Source organism: Manis javanica, chromosome 10 (genome assembly GCF_040802235.1).
Source record: "Manis javanica isolate MJ-LG chromosome 10, MJ_LKY, whole genome shotgun sequence".
NCBI lineage: Eukaryota > Metazoa > Chordata > Mammalia > Pholidota > Manidae > Manis > Manis javanica.
The window spans coordinates 99,863,250-99,885,551 of NC_133165.1; the positions used below are offsets into that span (position 1 = coordinate 99,863,250).

The 22,302-nt window shown below is 35.2% G+C and overlaps 1 protein-coding gene across 2 annotated transcripts in view; it reads left to right on the plus strand.

Moving 5' to 3' along the window:
- GAS2L3 (growth arrest specific 2 like 3) overlaps positions 1–22,302 on the plus strand; it is a 37,180-nt gene that overhangs the window by 10,373 nt on the left and 4,505 nt on the right. For both annotated transcript variants that reach the window (XM_073213689.1, XM_017668496.3), the window contains 7 exons: positions 459–505; positions 10,882–11,050; positions 12,326–12,441; positions 14,240–14,381; positions 17,472–17,535; positions 18,153–18,291; positions 20,925–21,032. In XM_073213689.1, the coding sequence (XP_073069790.1) occupies positions 488–505; positions 10,882–11,050; positions 12,326–12,441; positions 14,240–14,381; positions 17,472–17,535; positions 18,153–18,291; positions 20,925–21,032 (756 nt within the window). In that variant the 5' untranslated portion in view covers positions 459–487. The remainder of the gene's footprint in view (positions 1–458; positions 506–10,881; positions 11,051–12,325; positions 12,442–14,239; positions 14,382–17,471; positions 17,536–18,152; positions 18,292–20,924; positions 21,033–22,302) is intronic.

Below are 22,302 nucleotides of genomic sequence, written 5' to 3' on the forward strand. Positions count from 1 at the left end.
AAGCTTGTGAATTTATACAAAGTCCAGATGAATTTATATGATCTTGCAAAGATGAGATAAGAGATACTTGGCTTTTAGTATCAGTTACTGTGATATTTGTACTTCCATTAGATATACCTTACTTTTACAGAGGAAAATTCTGGGGGACTTTCATATGAGCTAATTTATTGTTAATTTTGTTTTAGCCAGGTGCTTTAAGAATTACTTTGATGTTAGTGCCAGAAACTATATATTAAATGTATTCTGGGTTTTCTTCTTTCAAATGAGGAGTACATTTGTGAAGTGAGAAGCTGAGACTTGTTATTAAATTCTCCTATACTGAAACTCTTATGGTTAGAAGAAAACATTTTAGGTTTTCAGTCAAATACGAAAGTAAAGCAGATTCCTTGTGACTTTAGGGTTTGGGGAATTGGGAAAGCTACCACAGTTTCCATATTAATGTTTTGTTCTATTTTCAGAAAAGTAATTTCATTCAATATAGACGACCATGCAGCCTGCAATTCAAGTAAGTGTTTTTCTTGGAAAAATATGTATTTTAATTATGAGATTAATATAATAATTAGTAAAATACTAAAACTATCACAAAATGTTTTTATTATACTAGTTTTTTTAGGCATCACATTTTAATAACAGCAGTACTCATATTTTGACTTTCTAGTTCTGAATAAATTGTACCATTAAACTTTCATTTATACTGAATATTTATAAGAATCAAGAATACCTGAAGATTGGTGGGTCCTTCTTTTTATGCTACCCTGGAGAAAGGCTTGGAACTCCTCACAGTTTTCCTCTCATTACAATTTAGTATACATTTGTAGTTAAGAGAGCTTTCAATGGAAATAAATAGAATTTTTTTATTTTAGATAAGTGTGCATATGTCCTGTTGCCTGTAAACAATCAGGCATTAAAATTTAAAAAGTGTGTGTTAGGTTTTTTTTTTTTTGGTGGGAAGGAAACAAAATGGAGATAAGGAGAGAAACCAGAATAACTTAACTGAACGATTTCCGGAGTTGGTATGTGCCATTTTATTCTTATATCCTTTTAAGTTTTTTTCTTTTGATATAAAATAGAACATGATTGAATTCTAACTTAAAGATAAAAGTCACCTTGAAGATCTCCTTAGAAAGATGCAGTCAGCTGATGCTAAAATTTGCCTTGGAAAATGAGAACTTTAGAGTCTGTTAGATTTCATTTCTGGTTCTAGCTCTGTCCTCTGGTTGTGAGATTCTAGCAAGTTAACCTACCTCTCCGTCTCTGCTTCCTCCCCTCTAGTGTGAGGATATCAGCGCTTATTTTTCAGGGCTGTTGTGAGGAACCAATGAGATAACATGAGTGAAGTGACTGCTGGAATATCTGTGGAGCAGTAGGCACTTCAGAAGTTTGGTTCTGTCCTTGACACAATGAAACTCTTCAGATGTGAAGCTGAAGATTATACCCATGTCATGAAAGTCTTCCCTTTTTTTTAATTAAGAAAGAAGGCTTATCAGGATAACAGCGAGTGATAGCCTAGAGAAGATTATCAAATGTTAAGAACAGCCCTGAAGGTGCCTGCTTGGGCTCACTCCTATACTATGCAGCTGTGTCCTTGTACAGATTTCTATTGTACTGTTTCCTTCTGGGACTTGGGAGTCCACTGAAGTCTGCCAAAAGGTCTTACTCCCCTTTGGGTCCTATCAAAAGCACACTGAGCATATTCAGATCTCCTTTATTACTCAAAACCAATTTTTATCTGATTGCTTGTATTTGTCCTCTTTTTACCCAAGTCTCAGAAATGTCACCAGTTTCATGTTGGATATTTTCTTGATTCCTTACAACATACTTTTTATCACTGCCACATTGACCATGTTTTTCTCATTTCCACCCTAATGGCCATTAATATTTTCTTAACGTGGTGATTTTTTTTCATAGTTTTGACATACTTCTATGAAACCTTGTTTGATATTTTCATAGATCAATCTTTTTTAAAAAAATTTTAAGGTATAATTGATATACAATCTTATAAAGGTTTCACATGAGCAACATTCACCTGTATTATCAAGTACCCCCACAACCACACCCCATTGCACTCACTGTCCATCAGCATACTAAGATGCTATAGAGTCACATACTGCCTTCCCCGTGACCTCCATACATTATGTGTACTAATCCCGTTCTCCCTCCCTCCCTACCCACACTCCCCCTCTTCTCCCCTTTAGTAACCACTAGTCCTTTCTTGGAGTCTATGAGTCTGCTGCCGTTTTGTTTCTTCAGTTTTGCTTCATTGTTATGCTCCACAAATGAGTGAAATCATTTGGTACTTGAATTTCTCCACCTGACTTATTTCACTGAGCATAACAGCTTCTTAGCTCCATCCATGTTGCTGCAAATGGTAGGATTTATTTTCTTCTTATGGCTGAATTATATTCCATTGTATATGTGTACCACATTGTTACCCATTCATTTACTGATGGACAGTTAGGCTGCTTCCATAACTCATCTGCTGTAAATAGTGCTGCGATAAACACCAGGGTGCATATGTCTTTTTTCAATCTGGGATCTTGTTTTCTTTGCACAAATGCCCAGGAGTGGAATTCCTGGGTCAAATGGTATTTCTATTTTTAGCTTCTTGAGGAACCTCCATATTGCTTTCCACAATGGTTGAACTAATTTACATTCCCACCAGCAGTGTGGGAGGGTTCCCCTTTTCTCCGCATCCTCGCCAGTATTTGTTGTTGCTTGTCTTTTGGATGTTGGCCACCCTAACTCATATGTGTTGATACCTCATTCTGGTTTTAATTTCCCTGATAATTAGTGATGTGGGGCATCTTTTCATGTACCTGTTGGCCATCTGAACTTCTTTGGATATGAACATCTGTTCATATCCTCTCTCCATTTTTTAATCGGGTTATTTGCTTTTTGGTTGTTGAGGCGTGTGATCTCTTTATATATTTTGGGTGTTAATCCCTTCAAGGATATGTCATTTATGAATATGTTGTCCTATACTGTAGGATGCCTTTTTGTTCTAGTGATGCTCTCCTTTGCTATACAGAAGCTTTTTAGTTTGATGTAGTCCCATTTCTTCATTTTTGCTTTTGTTTCCCTTGCCCAAGGTGATGTGTTCAGGAAAAAGTTGCCCATGTTTATATTCAAGAGATTTTTGCCTATGTTTTCTTCTCAGAGTTTTATGGTTTGATGACTTACATTCAAATCTTTGATCCATTTTGAGTTTACTTTTGTGTATGGAGTTAGACAATAATCCAGTTTCATTCTCTTACATGTAGTTGTCCTGTTTTTCCAACACCAGTTGTTGAAGAGGCTGTTGTTTCTCCATTATATATCCATGACTCCTTTATCATGTATTAATTGACCATATATGCTTGGGTTTATATCTGGGCTCTCTAGTCTATTTCATTCATCTATGGGTCTGTTCTTGTACCAGTACCAAATTGTCTTGTTTATCGTGGCTTTGTAGTAAAGCTTGAAGTTGTTGGGGAGCATAATCTCCCCAGCTTTATTCTTCCATCTCAGGGTTGCTTTGGCTATTCAGGGTCTTTTGTGATTCCATATGAATTTTAGAACTATTTTTTTTAGTTCATTGAAGACTGCTGTTGGTTCTTTGATAGGGATTGCATTGGGTCTGTAGATTGCTTTAAGCAGGATGGCCATTTTTACAATATTCTCCCTATCCATGAGCATGGAATATATTTCTATTTATTGGTATCTTTTTTAATTTCTCTCAAGAGTGTCTTGTAGTTTTCAGGGAATAGACCTTTTACCTCTTGGTTAGGTTTATTCCTAGGTATTTTATTTGTTTTGATGCAATTGTAAATGAAATTGTTTTCTTGATTTCTCTTTCTGCTACTTCATCATTAGTTTATAGGAATGCAACAGATTTCTGTGTATTAATTTTGTATCCTGCAATTTTGCTGAATTCAGTTATTATTAGTTCTAGTAGTTTTGGGGTGGATTCTTTAGGGTTTTTTATGTACAGTATCATGGCATCTGCAAATAATGTCAGTTTAACTTCTTCCATACCAATCTGAATGCCTTTATTTCTTTTTGTTGTCTGATTGCTGTAGCTAGGACCTCCAGAACTATGTTGAATAAAAGTGGAGAGAGTGGGCATCCTTGTCTTGTTCCTAATATTAGAGGAAAAACTTTCAGATTTTTGCTGTTAAGTATGACGTTGGCTGTGGGTTTGTCATATATTACCTTTATTATGTTGAGGTACTTGCCCTCTCTACCTGTTTTGTTGAGAGTTTTTATTATGAATGGATGTCGAATTTTGTTGAATGCTTTTTCAGCATATATTGAGATGATCATGTGGTTTTTGTCCTTTTTGTTGATGTGTGATATTTGATGTTGATGGACTTTTGAATATTGTACCATCCTTGAATCACTGGAATAAATCCAACTTGATCATGATGGATGATCTTTTTGATGCATTTTTGTATTTGGTTTTTAAGTATTTTGTTGAGTATTTTTGCATCTATGTTCATCAAGGATATTGTTCTGTAATTTTCTTTTTTGTGGTGTGTTTGCCTGGTTTTGGTATTAGAGTGATGCTGGCCTTATAGAATGAGTTTGGAAGTATTTCCTCTTCTACTTTTTGGAAAACTTTAAGGTGGATGGGTATTAGGTCTTCTCTAAATTTTTGATAAAATTCTGTGGTGAAGCCATATGGTACAGGACTTTTGTTCTTAGGTAGTTTTTGATTACCAGATCAAAACCATTGCTGGTAATTGGTCTGTTCAGATTTTCTGTCTCTTCCTGGGTCAGTCTTGGAAGGTTCTATTTTTCTAGAAAGTTGTCTGTTTCTTCTAGGTTATCCAATTTATTAGCATATAATTTTTCATAGTATTCTCTAATAATTCCTTGTATTTCTGTGGCATATGTAGTGGTTTCCTTTCTTATTTCTGACTCTGTTTATGTGTGTAGACTCCTTCTGGTAAGTCTAGCTAGGGGGTTATCTATTTTCTTTATTTTCTAGAATAATAAGCTCCTGGTTTGATTGATCCTTTCTATTGCCTTATTCTTCTCAATTTTATTTTTTTCTGCTCTGATCTTTATTACATCCTTCCTTCTATTGACTTTGGGCCTCATTTGTTCTTCTTTTTCCTGTTTCATTAATTGTGAGTTTAGACTGTTTGTTTGGAATTGTTCTTGCTTTTGGGTGGAGTGTTCTGTAGATGTCTGTTAGGTCCGTATGTTCTATTGTGTTGTCCAGTGCCTCTGTGTCCTTCCTTATTTTCTGTCTGCTTGATCTGTCCTTTGGAGTGAGTGGTGTGCTGAAGTCTCCTAAAATGAATGCATTGCATTCTATTTCCCCCTTTAATTCTGTTAGTATTTGTTCCACATATAGGTGCTCCTGCGTTGGGTGCATAGTTATTTATAATGGTTATATCCTCTTGTCGGACTGACCCCTTTATCATTATGGAATGTCCTTCTTTGTCTCTTGTTACTTTCTTTGTTTTGAAGTCTATTTTGTCTGATACAAGTACTGCAACTCCTGCTTTTTTTTCCCCTATTATTTGCTTGAAATATCTTTCTCCATCCCTTCACTTTTAGTCTGTGTATGTCTTTGGGTTTGAAGTGAGTCTCTTATAGGCAACATATAGATGGATCATTTTTATCTATTCTGTAACTCTGTGTCTTTTGATTGGTGTGCATTCAGACCCTTTATGTTTAGGGTGATTATCGATAGGTATGTAGTTATTGCCATTGCAGGATTTAGATTCCCGGTTACCAGAGGTTCAAGGGCTGCTTCTTTACTATCTAACAGTCTAACTTAACTTGCTTAATATACTATTTCCAACACAATCTAATGGTTCTTTTTTTTCTCCTTTTTTTTCTTCTTCCTCCACTCTTTATATACAAGGTGCCATATTCTGTACTCTTTGTGTATCCCTTGACTGACTTTGTGGGTGGTTGTTTTAATTTTGCATTTGCCTAGTAATTAACTGGTCTGTATCCTTTCCTGTGGTTTTATTTTCTCTGGTGACAGCTTTTTAGCCTTTGGAGCACTTCCATCTATAGCAGTCCCTCTAAAATACCCTGTAGAGGTGGTTTGTGGGAGGTAAATTCTATCAGCTTTTGCTTATCTGGAAATTGTTTAATCCCTACTTCAAATTGAAATGATAATCTTGCTGAGTAGAGTATTCTTGGTTAGAAGCCCTTCTGTTTCATTGCATTAAATATATCATGCCACTCCCTTCTGGCCTGTAAGGTTTCTGCTGAGTAGTCTGATGATAGTCTGATGGGTTTTCCTTTGTATGTGATCTTTTATCTCTCTGGCTGCTTTTAATACTCTGTCCTTGTCCTTGATCTTTGCCACTTTAATTATTATATGTCTTGGTGTTGTCTTCGTTGGGTTCCTTGTTCTGGGAAATCTGTGCATTTCCATGGCCTGAGAGACTATTTCCTTCCCCAGATTGAGGAAATTTTCAACAATTATTTATTCAAAGAGACCTACTCTCCCTTCTTTTCTCTCTTCTTCTGGTACCCCTGTAATGCAAATATTGTTCCTTTTGGATTGGTCACATAGTTCTCTTATTAATCTTTCATTCCTAGAGATCCTTCTTATCTCTGTGTCTCAGCTTCTTTGTATTCCTGTTCTCTAATTTATATTTCATTTACTGTCTCCTATACCTAATCTAATCTGCTTTTAAATCCCTCCATTGTATGTTTCATCTCAGATACTGTATTCTTCAGTTTCTATCTCTTTCTTGATGTCCTCCTTGAGATCTTGAATATTTTTCTGTAGCTCCATGAGCATTTTTATGATTTTATTTTGAAATCTTTATCAAGAATATTGGTGATTTCAGTTTCACTTAGCCCTCTTTCTGGTGTTTGAGGGATTTTGGTTTGTACCAGATTCTTTTGCCATTTCATATCTCTAATAATTACTATGGAATAATAACTTTGTGTAGGTGGCATCCTCTAGTATCCAGAAGCTCTACCCTCTGGAGTTGCCCACACCTGGAGCGATGGCATGGGTCACAGGCCAGTGGTGCCAGTACCTGCCGGGAGGAAGGAGCTCTTTCCTGCTTCCTGGTTGCAGTGCCTTCCTCCACTGCTTGGGGTACTGTGCTGAGTGTGCCTGGAGGAGCCTTTATGCTATACCCCTGGTGCTGCCATAGGCAGGGCGCTCTCTCACTGGCCTGGCACAATGACCTGGGCAGCAGGTTTGCGAGATGTTGCCTGCTGGGAGGAAGGAGCGGCAGGCTGTGTATTGCAGTGGGGTGCCTTGGTACATGTTGCCAGCCAGGGTTTGGAGCTCCTGAAGCTCCTGAGAGTTCCCAACCTGCTAGGCTGAGTGTGCTGGGATGATTTTGTCCACCTGTCCTTTCTCCTGAGCAGCAAGCTCTGTGTAGTCCTTGCCCCTTTAACACGCCTCTTGTTGTTGGGAAGTCTCTCAAAGTGCCCGCCTTTCTCTTGTCCCAGATGGCCCAGTTGGGGGTACTTGTTCTCCACAAGAGGCTGGAATCTCAGTCTCTCAGTTATTCTGCCTGTCTTTCCTTTCCAGGCCCACTAATCTCCAGAGCACCATGTAATATGGGTTCATGTTCCCAGAGCAGAATCCCCAGGGGTGAATGTTCAGCAGTCCTCAGCTTCTACTCCCATCCTGCTCTGTTTTTCTTCCTTCCACCTGTGAGGTGGGGTTGGGGGAGGGCTTGGGTCCCGCAGGATTCCAACTTTGCTACTTTACTCTTTTCCATGAGGTCTTCTGTTTTCCCCTGATGTAGGCAGTCTGTCACTGTCTTCTTTCTGGCCGCTCTTTTAAGATTAGTTGTATTTGCTGTATTTTCATGTTTTATGTGTTTTTGGGAGGAGTTTTATGCCTCACTTTTCACTCTGCCTTCTCTTCTTCGTCTCCTTCTTCACAGATCAATCTTTATTGATTCTTCTCCAAGAGCACCCTTGACATATCTCATGGAAGTTTTTGCTTCTCTCCCTGATGAATGTGATAACTTTTTAGGGTTTTTACCTCTTTTTCTATTCACTATATTAGACAGCTACTTAGTTTTTCATGAGTGCCATGCAGGAAGGAGCCATCCAATAGATAGCTGTTATCAATTAGTTTCTTACTAATTTAGTACACTGAGATCTTTGCCCTTTTTTTTATGTCCCTCATTTGATTAGTGAATAAACATCAGTCTAAATTGAAGATCAATGAACAGTAGTTCCTAATCTGTTTTTAGTCACAGTCCCCTTTAAGAATGACAAAAGCTATGAACTCTCAGAAAAGGCCCATTTGTACCTGGGCATAAAATTTTATCTAAATGCAAATTAAGTTTATGTAACTACTGAAGTTCATCTGTAGACTGCTTATGGATTAAGAATATCTGCAATACGCTACTTTCAGCATGATTGAGAACAACCTTTATACAGGCAGTTTTTGTTACTAACATCTGACTTATAACAACATTAATATGCTACTCACTAGCCCATGTTATAGTCTTCTGCATGAAATAATAGGAAAATCCAAGTATTCTTCTTAATGTGGCATTCTTCTTAGAATGACTTTTGTTAATGTTAGCTTCTCCATTTTTCAGACATGATCTTTTCAAAACTACCCTCCTAACTAAATGCATATTGTTGCATGACATACATTTGCATTGGCTCTGCCTTTTTTCAGCTTGGCCAGATGGTTAAAGTACAAATAACATTCTGTGGCCTGTAAAATACCCCTGATTGTAAGATGCATCTTGATTTTGATAGTAAAAGGAGTCATTTGCTAACATCTATTCCTCAATTATTCAAAAAATATTTTTGCTTGAATACCATGTTCTAAGTTTTATATTGAGTCTTAAGATTAAAAAAAGAAATAAGACATGCTAATGAGGGGAATATTTAGATAGTAATTCTTTGCTATACTTCATTTGAAATAATTTTAAGGTAATTCAGAAAAATAAATAACATCTTGACTCTTTCCTAAAATTTTATTAGATCCTCATATGTATAGGAGTTCATTCCCCAATCCTTACCCTCAATTCCTGAAATAATGTCCTTCATTAACTGATGTTTCTTTGTCTTTGACTAGATACAGTTTTGCTACCATTGCTAGCATCTTGTAATATGTATTCATTTTCTTTCTTTGCCTTTAGGAATTTTTTAATGTGTTTGTCTCATCATAGGAGACTGAAAGCAGCTTTTTTTTTTCCTCCAAAGTTTGTTTGGATTAACAATGATGTTGTTATGGTTATTGCTTTGGTGGTAAGACTTGCTTCATCATTCTGGACAGTATCTCAGTCTTTCTTTAGAAATCTTGACACTTTTGAGTGCTTGCAGAGTATTCCTCGATTTGGATTTACACAATGTTTTCTCTTGATTAGATCCATTGTGCCCCTTTGGCAGGAATATCACAGAGGGGTGCTGGGTTGTCTCTTGCAACCTGTCAGGTGTCATGTGAGTTTGATTTGTCCCACTGTTGATGGTGTTCACCTTTATCACTTGGTTAAGTTACTATCTGTCAAGTTTCTCTACTGTAGAATTATTATTTTTTCTCTTTGTAATAAGTATTTTGTAGGGAATACTTTGAAAATGTATAAAAATTCCATTCCTCATCAAAATTCCAGTTTATTCAATTTATTTGTATCTATATGGACTCATATTTGTTTATTTTATTCAGTGTGTTACAATCAATTTATATCCCTGTGGTGGTGTTCAATTTGCTCTCAGTGTAGCTGGTAGAAATCTTTTCAAGCTGACCTCTGTGTCCTTTGGCATGTCTCCATCATCTTTGAGCAGTTCTTTGTTTCCTGGTGAAAGATATTCCAGCCCAGCACCATAGGATGCATTCTAGTTTCCTCTCATTCTGTAATTGTACCTCCCTTCTTTGGCAGCCAGAAACCTGGCCCCCATCTGACAATCCCCCAGTATGTAACCTGTCTCCCATCGTTGCTGCCACCTCCTCCCTGACTTAATGTCTTTCCCACCTCACTTGGACTCTGACACCCTGCAGGGGATGTTCTTCCATTGTCCCTGGAGGACACCCTCCTTATCCTACCCCGCGTCTGACATCTTGCACAAGGCTGGACCCATGTGTGGACCTCTTCACCTCACTGAGACCCTGACCCTCCATTTCAAGCTACCTTCTTGTATGAGAACCCTCTTCACTTCACTTGGACTCTAATAACCTTTCCTGAACTGAGAATTGATAGTCTTTTTTATTAACAGTCTTATATTAAAGCATATCTAATTGTATTTCAAGTTTTTCCAAATGTTAGTTTGATAATAGGTTTGTGTCACTTTTAATTCTAAACCAAGGATTAGACAGGTAGTAAATATTTTTGGTTTTGTGACTCAGTAGGCAAAATGGAGGCTATTATGTATACTTATATAACAACCATTTTAAAATGTAAAGACCATTCTTAGTTTGTGGGCCATGCAAAATCAGGTGACAGGCATATTTTTTATAATTTTTGTTAAAAGATAACACTGTTACTATGATTTAAAATTTACAAAGTGCCATTTATGCATTCATCCATTATGCAACAAATATTGCTAAGCCCAATGCTAGATGCTACAAAGATGTATCTTGTAAAGGCAGGTAACATCAACCCATTTTATAGCCAGGATGCTGAGATTCTGGTCAAGAATCTTGTTAAACTTATCTAACAAGTGGAGGAAAAATATTACTTGTTGACTTCTATCTTCTTGTTTTGATAGTAGAATCTGTTCATTTACATTTTACCATAGTATTGAATATTGAAAATGTATCAAATATCTAGACTAATAATACTAGTTTAGTTTGCTTCTACTTTATAAACTTTTTGTGAGCTGCTGCAGTTTTCTATATATGTCTGTTATATATGGTCTTTACATCACCCTTTAAATACAGATGTGGGTTATGTTGACTTTTAAGGTTGTGTCCGCTTCCTTGGTTGGTGTTTTCTCTAGGTGTGGTTTGGAGAAGACCTGCCTCTAAGTCCACGGAGCCCTCTGACCCCCAGACACGGCCCAGGCTTGGCTGACGTCTGTCAGTATGACGAGTGGATAGCTGTGAGGCATGAAGCTACCCTGTTGCCCATGCAGGAAGACCTGTCTATTTGGTTATCTGGCTTATTAGGTAAGGCTTGAAAGGTACTCAAAGTTGTATTCTTTTAGTCAGTGAGTATTTATTGAGAATCTTACTCTTCTTCAAGGAGTGATTGTTCCAGAGGCGAGGGATGCTTAAGTGAATGAAATATATGATGTCTTTGTTCTCACCAAGCTTACATTCTAGTTGGGGACATACTTCAAATCACCCTGACCCTTAGGGTTTGAATAATAAGGAAGTTGAGGCTTAATAGAAGAAGTCAGTGGTAAGCTTTGAATAATTAACATTCTCATTGTTAATGTTAAAATCTTTCTTTTTTTAAAAATACATGGATCTAATTTGGGGGCTTCTATTTTACTGATTTTTCACCCTTAATCTTGTACAAGACATGAAATTCTGAGTGGACTATGTACTGTAATTATAATGGTTACTATATCTGAGGCACTGAGGGGCAGAGGCTTATGACACTTAGGTGAGAGTGTCAGTTTGGAGAATGACATCATACTTCTTTACTCAGTTAGAGGATATGAGTGCTCTGAGCTCTCTCCCCAGAAAAATTCTTTATATATAGATCTTCATGTAGCATTCCAAAGTTTTCATGAAAAGGAATATATAATAGCCTTCCCAAGACATGAAACACTCACACCAGTTATCTCACATCAGTTTGATGATTTGGATAATTTTTTAAAAGTTATATAAGTTTATTATGCTTCTAAAGAAAGGATTTTAGAGGTTGGTATTCCCTGGGTGTTTGTTATGTTATTATCTTTAATTTTTAAACTGCAACAAAGTCCATATTATTTACAGAGAATCTTTCTTATGCAAGCAGTAGTCAATGTGCAGTGAATCACATTGTAACCTTAACAATGAATAATAAAATACAAAATACTTTGCCCTTTTTAAACTGAAACAGAATAGATGTCATTTTATTTTTTCTGTACCTCTGTCACAGATAGTTATTTTTGTTTCAGTTGTCTTTCATTTAATTTGACACTGTCTGCTGTTTTAAGTATATTCACTTCTAAGAGTGAATGGTCTTTACATCACCCTTTAAATACAGATGTGGGTTATGTTGACTTTTAAGGTTGTGTCCGCTTCCTTGGTTGGTGTTTTCTCTAGGTGTGGTTTGGAGAAGACCTGCCTCTAAGTCCACGGAGCCCTCTGACTTGAGTGAATATACTTGAAGTCTGATCTGATATTTGTTTAGTGTTTTAGCTGTGATCTGATTACATTTAATTAAATTTTAACCATATTTTTTGAAGTTACTCTCTCTAGAAGAAGCTTAACTTTGAAACATACTTTTAGGTATTGAGGTTAAGGCAGAAGGATTATTGGAAGAACTTGATAATGGAGTACTGTTATGCCAACTGATTGATGTTCTTCAAAACATGGTGAAAACATGCAACTCTGAAGAACCAGAGGTAAGAAAATGTTTGACAGTAGCGACTTAGTGTTTTTGAGCCTCTAAAATATTCTCACTTGCAAAATGGAGATAATGTTTACCTTGTAGGATTTATTTGTGAGGATTCAGTGAAATTAAATGAGATACTATATAGTGTTTAGCTTAGTACTCATTGCTTAGTAAGCTCCAGTAGCTAGCTCTTCTTGAGAACAATAATAATGCTTTCCCAACAGGATTGTTGTGAGAGTTAAATGAGAAAAGAGCTTATGGTAGTTTCTAGCACACTGATGCCATTATAATTATCTTTGTCATCATCATCACTTTTTACTCCCCATGTATTGTCTTGGTGGTACATTCTATAAATACTGGTTGAATGAATAATAATTTTTTTAGACAGTTTTCCTCTATTGACCCCAAAGTCATAATTTGAAGTAGATAAGGTTTCCTCTCTTTTCATCAAACATGGGTGTTTTCAATGATGTGAACTGGGGTCTGTGGCTATGGGGTCTGAACCTTCACACAGTGTGTTAGTGGAAAAATAAAGTGATACCATCTTTTTAGGGGACAGTGAGTGATATATATCACCTTGAAAATAAAGCACATACTTGATACATAGCATAATTCTACCCAGGAACTTATTTTAAGAAAATAACCAGAAATTCACAAAAATGATTGTGAAAAAAAAGTTAAGAATAACTTAAATGCTCATCAATCAAGAAGTTGTTAAAAATTAATTATGGTACCTACAAAGAATGGAATAATACCTATTCATTAGAAAGACTATTTTAATCTGTTATTTTTTTATCCTCAAAGATCCCTACAGCCTGCTGTTCACTGTGCAGGTGTTCATACACATGCAAATCAGGTTGAGGTTGCAGACTACCATGTTTATGTGACATTCTGTAGGTACAGATGTGTATACACTTGAATATAGTCATGTCTTACAAGTGTGTGAGTGGGAAATTTTCAGCTGATCCTAACTGTCTTTATATTTGTCTGTATTGTTTGCCATGATCACATATTCTTAATACAATTAGAAAAACTCACAAGGTGATTTTAATTCTGGAAAATAATAGCAACAAGAAGGGTATATAAGGAACTGGTAATGGTGGTTATCTCCAGGCATAGAGAGGAACCAAGTGGGAGAGGTGAGAGAAAGACTTATGTCCTCCTGTGCCTATTGTATCTTTAAAAATCCTATACATGAATTGATTATTCAGATAAAAATTTAAAACAAAACAAAAACCCCTCAGCTTCAGCAGGATTACCTAAATATTTTGGTTCAGGTAGCTTAAAAATTAGTATTCTGTCAAATGTAGCCATCAGTTTTCAAAAAATTTGAACTAAGACTGGGCTACTATTACCTTCTTTGATAGTCTGTCTCTTCGAGTAACTCAGCACCATATTTATGAATCTGTAAATAAGGAAGTAAGCAAAAATGGGTATGTCTGTTAACCTTTAACAGCAATAATTTTGTGTTTGCCTTGAAGAATGTATGGAAAGATACCTATACAGATGTGTTTTAGAATTATTAGAGATGTCATTTTTTTACTTGAAGATTCTTGTGTCATTTTAAGTGAAAAGAGGGTAGAGATGCTTGATCCTACTGCTGATTTTGACCAGATTGTTATCCTAGGAATAATTTTCTGTAATATAATTGAAGAAAAATAAAATAAAGTAATTTTTGAAAATACCTTTATCCCCTAACGTTGTGTACCTTTTAGTTATTTCAAGTATTGATTATTTATTTAGTAATATTTGATTATCCAATGAAAATGTTCTTGATGCATTTTTGAAATTACTTTTGTTTTTTCCAGAATTTTCCAATGAGAAAAGTGCCCTGTAAGAAAGATGCTGCCTCAGGTTCATTCTTTGCTAGAGACAATACCGCAAACTTCCTTCACTGGTGTAGGCACATTGGAGTGGATGAGACTTACCTCTTTGAATCTGAAGGTTTAGGTTAGTGTCGTTGTCATTTTGTATTTAACGTTTATCAGGTTATTTTTGTATGCTTTCTTATTTTTCTTCCCAAATAAGGACTCAAATACATGAATTTTTTAGAAAAATTTATATCTCATTTTCTTAGAAAAATTTATAGTTTAAATATATGTGAAACAATAGGAAAATCAGATTCTAAATAATACATATTAAGTTTTCCATTTATAGTTAAAGATCTTGTATCACTAGAGTATCCAGGAAATATTTCACTTCCTAAATGAGTTGGCCAAGGAACGGTTCTGGACGAATGCTTTTACCACTTAATATTTTCATCAAGAATTACTCTACCAAGTCTAAATTACTAGCAATTCTCTTTAACTGGATAATTACAGAAATAACAGAAGACCAAATGATGAATGCCCATGGTTTTCAGATTTACTTTATAAACAGCACTTGTCAACCTAATTATCTGAATGGATCAATATTTTTGACAATTCATTTTAAAAAGTCATGCTGTACTGAAGAATTATTGACATATTTTCTCATTTCCTTTAAGTCAACAGAAGCATCTGTGCAGTGACTAACGTGAAAGCTACCTAAGTTTTAGACTATATTTATATGTATGTTTCCTCAATGCATTTATATACATATAGATATCTGTGTGTGTGCATGCACATACACCCACACACAGAATTTCCAGTGTTTTGAAGCAGCAGCATGCCAGGGGTGGGGCTTGTGGAGGTAGTCCGCCCTGGTAGGGAGAAGTATTTTGTCACTGACATTGTTTAGAATTACTGGTTCGTGGTGATAATAAAAAGGAAACTGACTTTCGTTGGTTTACTATTGTTTTAAAATTCCGACCTGACTGTGCACATCCTTGTTGCCTGCCTGCAAGGTAGGCTGCTCCCAGAGGCACCTGTTCGGTGCATCTCCGGATATTCCTGTTCAGTGCTGCTCAGCCACAGCAAGTAACGGGTTACTGTTTTATCCCCCATTTTGCACCTTGCTTCAATCCAGGTGTGCTGATTGTTATTGAAAATGTGCCTGATTTGATGGCAGTTACAGCTTCTAGAGATCAAGGGGAAGAGAAAATGCTTTGAATTCTCTATAGTTTCCAGTTTACTATTTTTGAAAGGCTATAAAATTGTTCACCTTATTTTCAGTAAAAGGCATCTTCTGTTGTTCCTGAAGGTCAGAATAGGACTAAATAAAGCACTGCCAGCAACATTAATTCATTTCGAGGCATTGAACTCATGTGCTAATGTTTTTACCCTCTAAAAGTCTCAGAGATAAGTCTCCTAATTTTTTACATTTTGCTAGAAACTGAAAGTTTTATTTAAAAAACCAAATACACAGTTTTAAGATACTTCTAAGTGTGTAGAGAAACAAGTTTAATAAAAACTTCAGGATGAATTCCTTTTGGTATGAATTTCAAAGTGAAATATAGGCCTTTTTATTACTTTGGAAAAATATACTTTGTGCTTGGGGTATATAATAGATTCAATTCATAAATAAATCAAAGAACAATTGACATTTCCACTGGAGGAGTTAGTGTACATGCAGTTCATCACGCATACCATTATTATATTAGGGGTGAGCTTTCCTAGAGCTTTTAACTCTAGTGACGGGAACAGAAAGGTACATGACGCACAACCACCATATTGGTCCATTTAGCACACATTCTTATGATCAGCGTTTTTCTGGAGTTTTTTGGTTGTTGTTTCTTTGTTTTTAAGGATCTCTGAATTTTAGATTTAGCACTGAGGGTCCTTTAAAATTTACAAAAAATTAATTTTTTCTGTGCTAAAAATATACAGAACAAAAATTACCATCTGTATTACCATGAACATAGGATGTTTTTCCATTTATTTGTATCTTCTTTAATTTCTTTCAACAATGTTCTGTAATTTTCAGTGCACCAGTCTAACAATTCTTTGGTAAAATTTTTTCCTGAGTACTTTTTCTGCTTGGAGCAATTATAGATGAAATTATTTTCTTAATTACATTTTCAGATTGTTTATTGCTAGTATATAAAGTTCAGTAGTTTTGTATGTTGATCTTGTATCCTGCAAGTTTGTTACACTTGCTTATTTGCTCTAATACTTTTTTTGTAGATTCTTTAGGGTTTTCTAAACAAAGGATCATGTCATCTGTCAATAGAGATAGTTTTCCTTCTTTTTCTCAGTCTGGATGCCTTTTATTTATTTGTTTGCCTAAATGCCTTGGCTAGAACCTCCAGTACTATGTTAAATAGAAGTGGTGAAAATGGACATCCTTGTCTTTTTCCTGGCTTTAGGAGGAAGACTCAATCTTTTGCCATTAAGAATGGTATTAGCTGTGGGTTTTTCATAGATGTCAATTTTCAGATTTATGAAGTTCCATTATTTTACTGGTTTGCTAAGTCTTCTTTATTATGAAAGGGTGTTTGATTTTGTCAAATGCTTTTTGTGTGTCTACTGAGATAATTGTGTTTTTTTCCCTTTCTTTTATTAATATGGCATATTGTACTGATTGATTTTCATATATTGAACCAACCTTGCATTCCTGGGATAAGTCCCAAATGCTGCTGGGTTCAGTTTCCAGTATTTCATTGAGGATTTTTACCTATATATTTACAAAAGTTAGTGGTCTCCAGTTTTCTTGTGATAATTTTATCTGGCTTTGGTTGCAGGATAATATTGGCTTCATAGAATGAGTTAGGAAGTGCTCCTTTTATATTTTTATAAGAGTTTAAGAAAGCTATTAAACACATAGTCCTATGCTAAAGATAGTTTAGAATAAAAGTGAGGTAATACATCTCTTCAAATAATATTTCCTGTTGAGAGCTCTGAAGTGTAAATAATTTAATGTTACTAAGCCCTTAGTTTTCTAGATTTAAGATGCTATAAAAATAAGAATCCATGGTAAGTTTTCATCTTTCTCTTGTTAGCCAATTTTTTAATTTAATTTATGGAAGATGATAATATGTAGAGAAAATAAAAATGTCTTTTCTAAGTCCCTAAAAAAGTAAGCCTCTTGTTGTCATCATTTTTTTTCTTTTACTTCTTCCATGCCAGAAATATATGTCCCTATTTAATTCTCCCCTTGAAATATGTGGTCTTATATTTTCAGTTTTGCACAAAGATCCAAGACAGGTGTATCTTTGTCTTCTTGAAATTGGTCGAATTGTATCAAGGTATGTATTCCACAATATTTTAGAATTTCAATGTCATAAACATTTTTTAAGTTACTTTTAGTAGAACACTATTTTCTATAAATAAAAGTCTTGATTGAATAAACTAACTTAGTTTTCTTGTTTTTGTTTCTTTATTTCTGTTTGTGTGAGCTATATCATGTGTCGATATCTCCTTGCTCACATGGCTTGCTTTCATTTAACATGAAACTGTAAAAGTAGTTACTTAAATGTTTAGATTAAGAATAAATTAAGAATGTAGTCTTTTAGCAGTTCAAGGTGAGGTAAGTCCTCTGGGCACAAATAGAATCTCATAGAAAAGCTGAGGCTTGATATCCTTCATTTCTAGCTCAGCCCCATCTTTACTCATAAACTGACTTTAAAGATTCCTTTCAGGATCCTTGGTTGAATATTGGAAACATCCAGTAACCCAAATATATGCTATGATGTGAAGAGTATATCCTGAATTTTTAGAATTCTGTAGGACATTAAAAAGCATCTCCAGATGTCCCAGTGAAACAACTGGTAGAAGACTTCACTTATGTAACCTATTGTGATATGTAGGAAACTTCTTGGGTCAGACTTTGCTTGAATGATGAGATCTCCTAATTGGTTTTCAGATATGGGGTGGAGCCACCAGTATTAGTAAAACTTGAGAAAGAAATTGAGCTAGAAGAGACCTTACTTAATACCTCTGGGCCTGAAGATTCCATCAGCATTCCAAAATCCTGCTGTCAGCATGAAGAGCTACATGAAGCTGTAAGTAATTGCCACACTTTCAACTATGATGGTGTATCAAAGTCTCATAGTTTGCCCCAGATGATGCTTATGTGTAACAGAAACTGTTTCTTATTGAAAATAGATGCTAGTGCACTATTTAAAGAGCACTACTTTAAAGGTGATCTATTGTTACCTCTTCAGGAGGAGGAATGGATGAAGTTGAGAGGTGGTGGGGCAAATAGGCTGAAACTGATCATGAAGGGTATTATAGGCCATAAGAATTCATTGATTCTCTTTTTAATATGTAGTGCTATAATCTGATTTGTAAATTATAAGGATTACTCTCATGGTCATGTAGAGGTTATACTGGTTTTATTATAATAACCCAGGCCTAAGATGATGTGAACCTGAACTCGAGCAGCAGTAGTGGAAAAATATAAGTTATACTTAGATGTAGAATTGACAGGAATACTAATTCTGATCAGGAGGAAGAAAATCTAGGATGATTTCCAAGGCTTCTTAGTTAATTGTTAAATGATACTTAGAGAATATGGGAGGAGGAAAAGTTGTGAAAACAAATTGATGGGGTTTTTCGAACATTCCCCTTGTTAGAAATATGCAGACTTTTAGATGAGTAAAGAATGAATCATCACTTATAAATATTTAGAAAATGTTGCTGTGATTGTTTTGTTTGTTATAAGAAAAGTCTCTATTAAAGCATGTGGATAGCCTTGTAAGACAGACTGAGAAAATGTCAGCCTAAACAACTCTATTTCAGGCCAAAATATATGAACCCACATTACATATATTATTCATTTATTTGATGAATGTGAATATCAATATGTGATGTATTGATCATGTAGTAGGTAAAAGAGTAAAACATTTTAAGTCTCATATAACCTAAAATAATGATAATTAAGTAAAAAGGGAAACAATGGTAAAATATTTCTTATTAAATAGGAAATACAATGTGTTTGTTGATATCCCTCTTATATAAAGACCATATACAGTTTAATCAGAAAAACATTTCCAGTAGGGCAAGGACCGTTGTTCACACAAGAAGAAAATACAGTGTTGAAATTTGCTGATAATCAAGGAAGTCAGATATATATTTTGCCCCATTAGCAAAACTTTTTAAATTATGCAACCTGGTGCTAGTAAATTCTGGTAAAACATACTTAGAAATGCTATTTGTGATGAAAAAATGATGAAACCTATGAAAAACAAGTTGACAGATGGGTTGAGAGCTACAAAGATGCTCCTCTTTCATTTTTATTGTGGTTGAAGGTCTGGGGGAAAAGCATGAAGGCGAGTGTGTATCGCACTGTTACTTATAATGGTGGAAAACTGGGGAAGCAATGTAAATACTCTCAGCTAGGGAAATGGCTAGGTAAATTAGCATTCATTAATTTAACCGAATAATCATTTTCTGTGTTCAGTAGGAAGACAGTAGCTGGAGCAAAAATGCTTATTTTGTGAAAAGTATGTGTATATAGACAAACTATAAGAACAAGGGGAATGAAAATAATTGATAGTAGATGATTTTAACTGTTTTAGCTATTCCCTTTAGTGTTACAATGTTAATTATGCAATAGATAAAATAAGAAGAGACCGTTTCTCATCCACAGCTCTTCTTTTAGGTTCACCCCCTTATTTAGATTGTGGGTCAGTGCTGATGACTTGCACTGCTGAATGTAAGTGGTATTTGGGTATTTTAAACAAAGAAAATACTTGACTTTTCATCTCTGCATTCTTGTTATGGAATCTAAAAAGAAACACATTTCTGTAAATATAAATATGCTATGTGAATCCACTGTCCACTTAAACCTGTGTGATCTATAGAGATCTTGGTGTCATGCTTAACATAAGGAACAGTTATTGTCCGATTCATTATTTAGGGTATTAAAAAATATACAACAACAAATCTGTGGACTTATGAAACTTTTAGCTGTTCTAGTTTTCACCATTTTTTAGATATTTACTGCAATTTAAAATTTTTAACTCCTTGGGGCAAAGTAGAGTTTTCTCCCCAACTCTTATCTTATTAGCAGACCATTAAAACAAAGAGAGCACCTTTAGAAAAATGCCTTTTGAATTGGATTTTTTTAGAATTTTACCCAGTCTTGGGTGAATAGATATAAATGTATCTATGCCTATTTTAATAGCCATTTTGGAACAAATCTGAATATTCTCCTACAAAACTAGTTTAGCACAATGTTAAGGGATAAAGTGAGAATTCCTCCATAAGCTTTATGTGACTGGCCTATCTTTGACTTGATGCAGATATATTAATCCAGGGCATAACACAATTCAAGCTTAATAATGACTCATGTGTTTCCTATCATGTAATGAATGTGTTTTGAATTGACTTCACTGTTGTACATGTTCACACACCTTCTCCAGTGGTCAGTGAATGCGCTATGAGCCTGAGTGTACTTGGGCACAGACAGGGAGTGACTCAAGACTTCATTACTGTTAGCATTTATCAGATTAGCTAATGTCTAATCTCAGTATTTGTCAGCAAGTGAAGGAGAAGACACAATAAATAAACTCTCTTTCAATTTTTGTCTTTGAGTTTGATTTTCCCAGCTCTTAGATAACCCTGCATTTTGACATTAAACAAAATACTTTTGTCACAAGCACTAAATTTTGTTAATTGTTTTTGATCTTAGGTCAGACATATTGCTGAAGACCCTCCTTGTAGTTGTTCTCATCGATTTTCTATTGAGTACTTATCTGAGGGACGATACCGACTAGGAGATAAAATCCTCTTTATAAGAGTAAGTTCACCATTTACATCCTATTTACATACAGATCTTGTTTTGTAATTGGATTTATTGCCTTACTGAGCTCCTTTTGTTCTCCTTTTACAATTTTAAAAAGTTGGAATAGAGGCTGTTATTCATGGAAGAATTTCTCTGTACAAGAGAAATATGGAATGCTTGCTTTTATGGGTATATTATGAGTTTAGGTAAACACCTTTAACAAAGCAAACAAGTAATTCCAGGGTAGCTCAAACTGTTCAGACACAGAATATAATTAAGGGAAAAAACATCTTAGTACACCTAATGTAACCTATTCCATTGTTCCAATTTTCTGAAAATGAATCATTTTCCATCCTAAGAAGAAAAAATCAAAACAATACATCTAATGAGAATAAATATATATCAGTAGTAAGAGAGAGAAATAGAAATATTGACATGTGTAATAATATATACTTTGGGTTTTAAGTGTAAAACCTTTCTTCGTTGACACAGCGTCAGTATGCATGCCAATATGCTGATGCGCATGTGCATCTCCTTCCTCTGCCCCATCTGTGATCCACAGTGATAACTGTCCCTTCTCCTGATAAGGAGATTCAAGTTTCACCTATTCAGCATTTTGTCCCCTTCTGATACAAGAGCTGTTTCATCCCCAATTTAAGAATAAAAGTACTTAAAATGTAATTTCACCATCCACATTTTCTTTTATTTCATATATTATCATTACCTCCCCATGCCCTGTCCACCTCTCAAAATAACATACATGTACCTTCTATATTTTATTAAACTTCTTTTTAAAGACAGGTCTCATATAGTGCTAGTACACTATATGAGAGCATGGGCTCTAGAGTTAAAATTTTGCAGGGCCGTCTCCTACACTTGTGCTGATTTGTCTGCTGAATGGACAGAGACCTGAGATCCAGCTTGAGCTGTGGCTTGTAGACCCAATACGTGTCTTATCCACCCAAAAGCACCGCTGGGGTGGGAGCAGCCTGTGTGTTTGAGGCAAGACCGACCTATGTGATTTGGGACAATTTCCTTAATCTCTCAGAGACATAATTTTTTCATCTGCAATGAAGAATAGTAAAAATTATATCAAAGTTCTTCAAAGGTTAAATTTATGATGTAATATATATGAAAGTAATTTACAAAATTGTAGAGTACTAATTTTAGTCATTTTTATCTTCCTTCCATAATTTCTTATTTTGTAGAATTTTTTTCTGTAAATTCCCCATTTCTTTTCTCCCTTACCTTCCATCTTCTCTTTTTCTCCTGTATTCAATTCTTT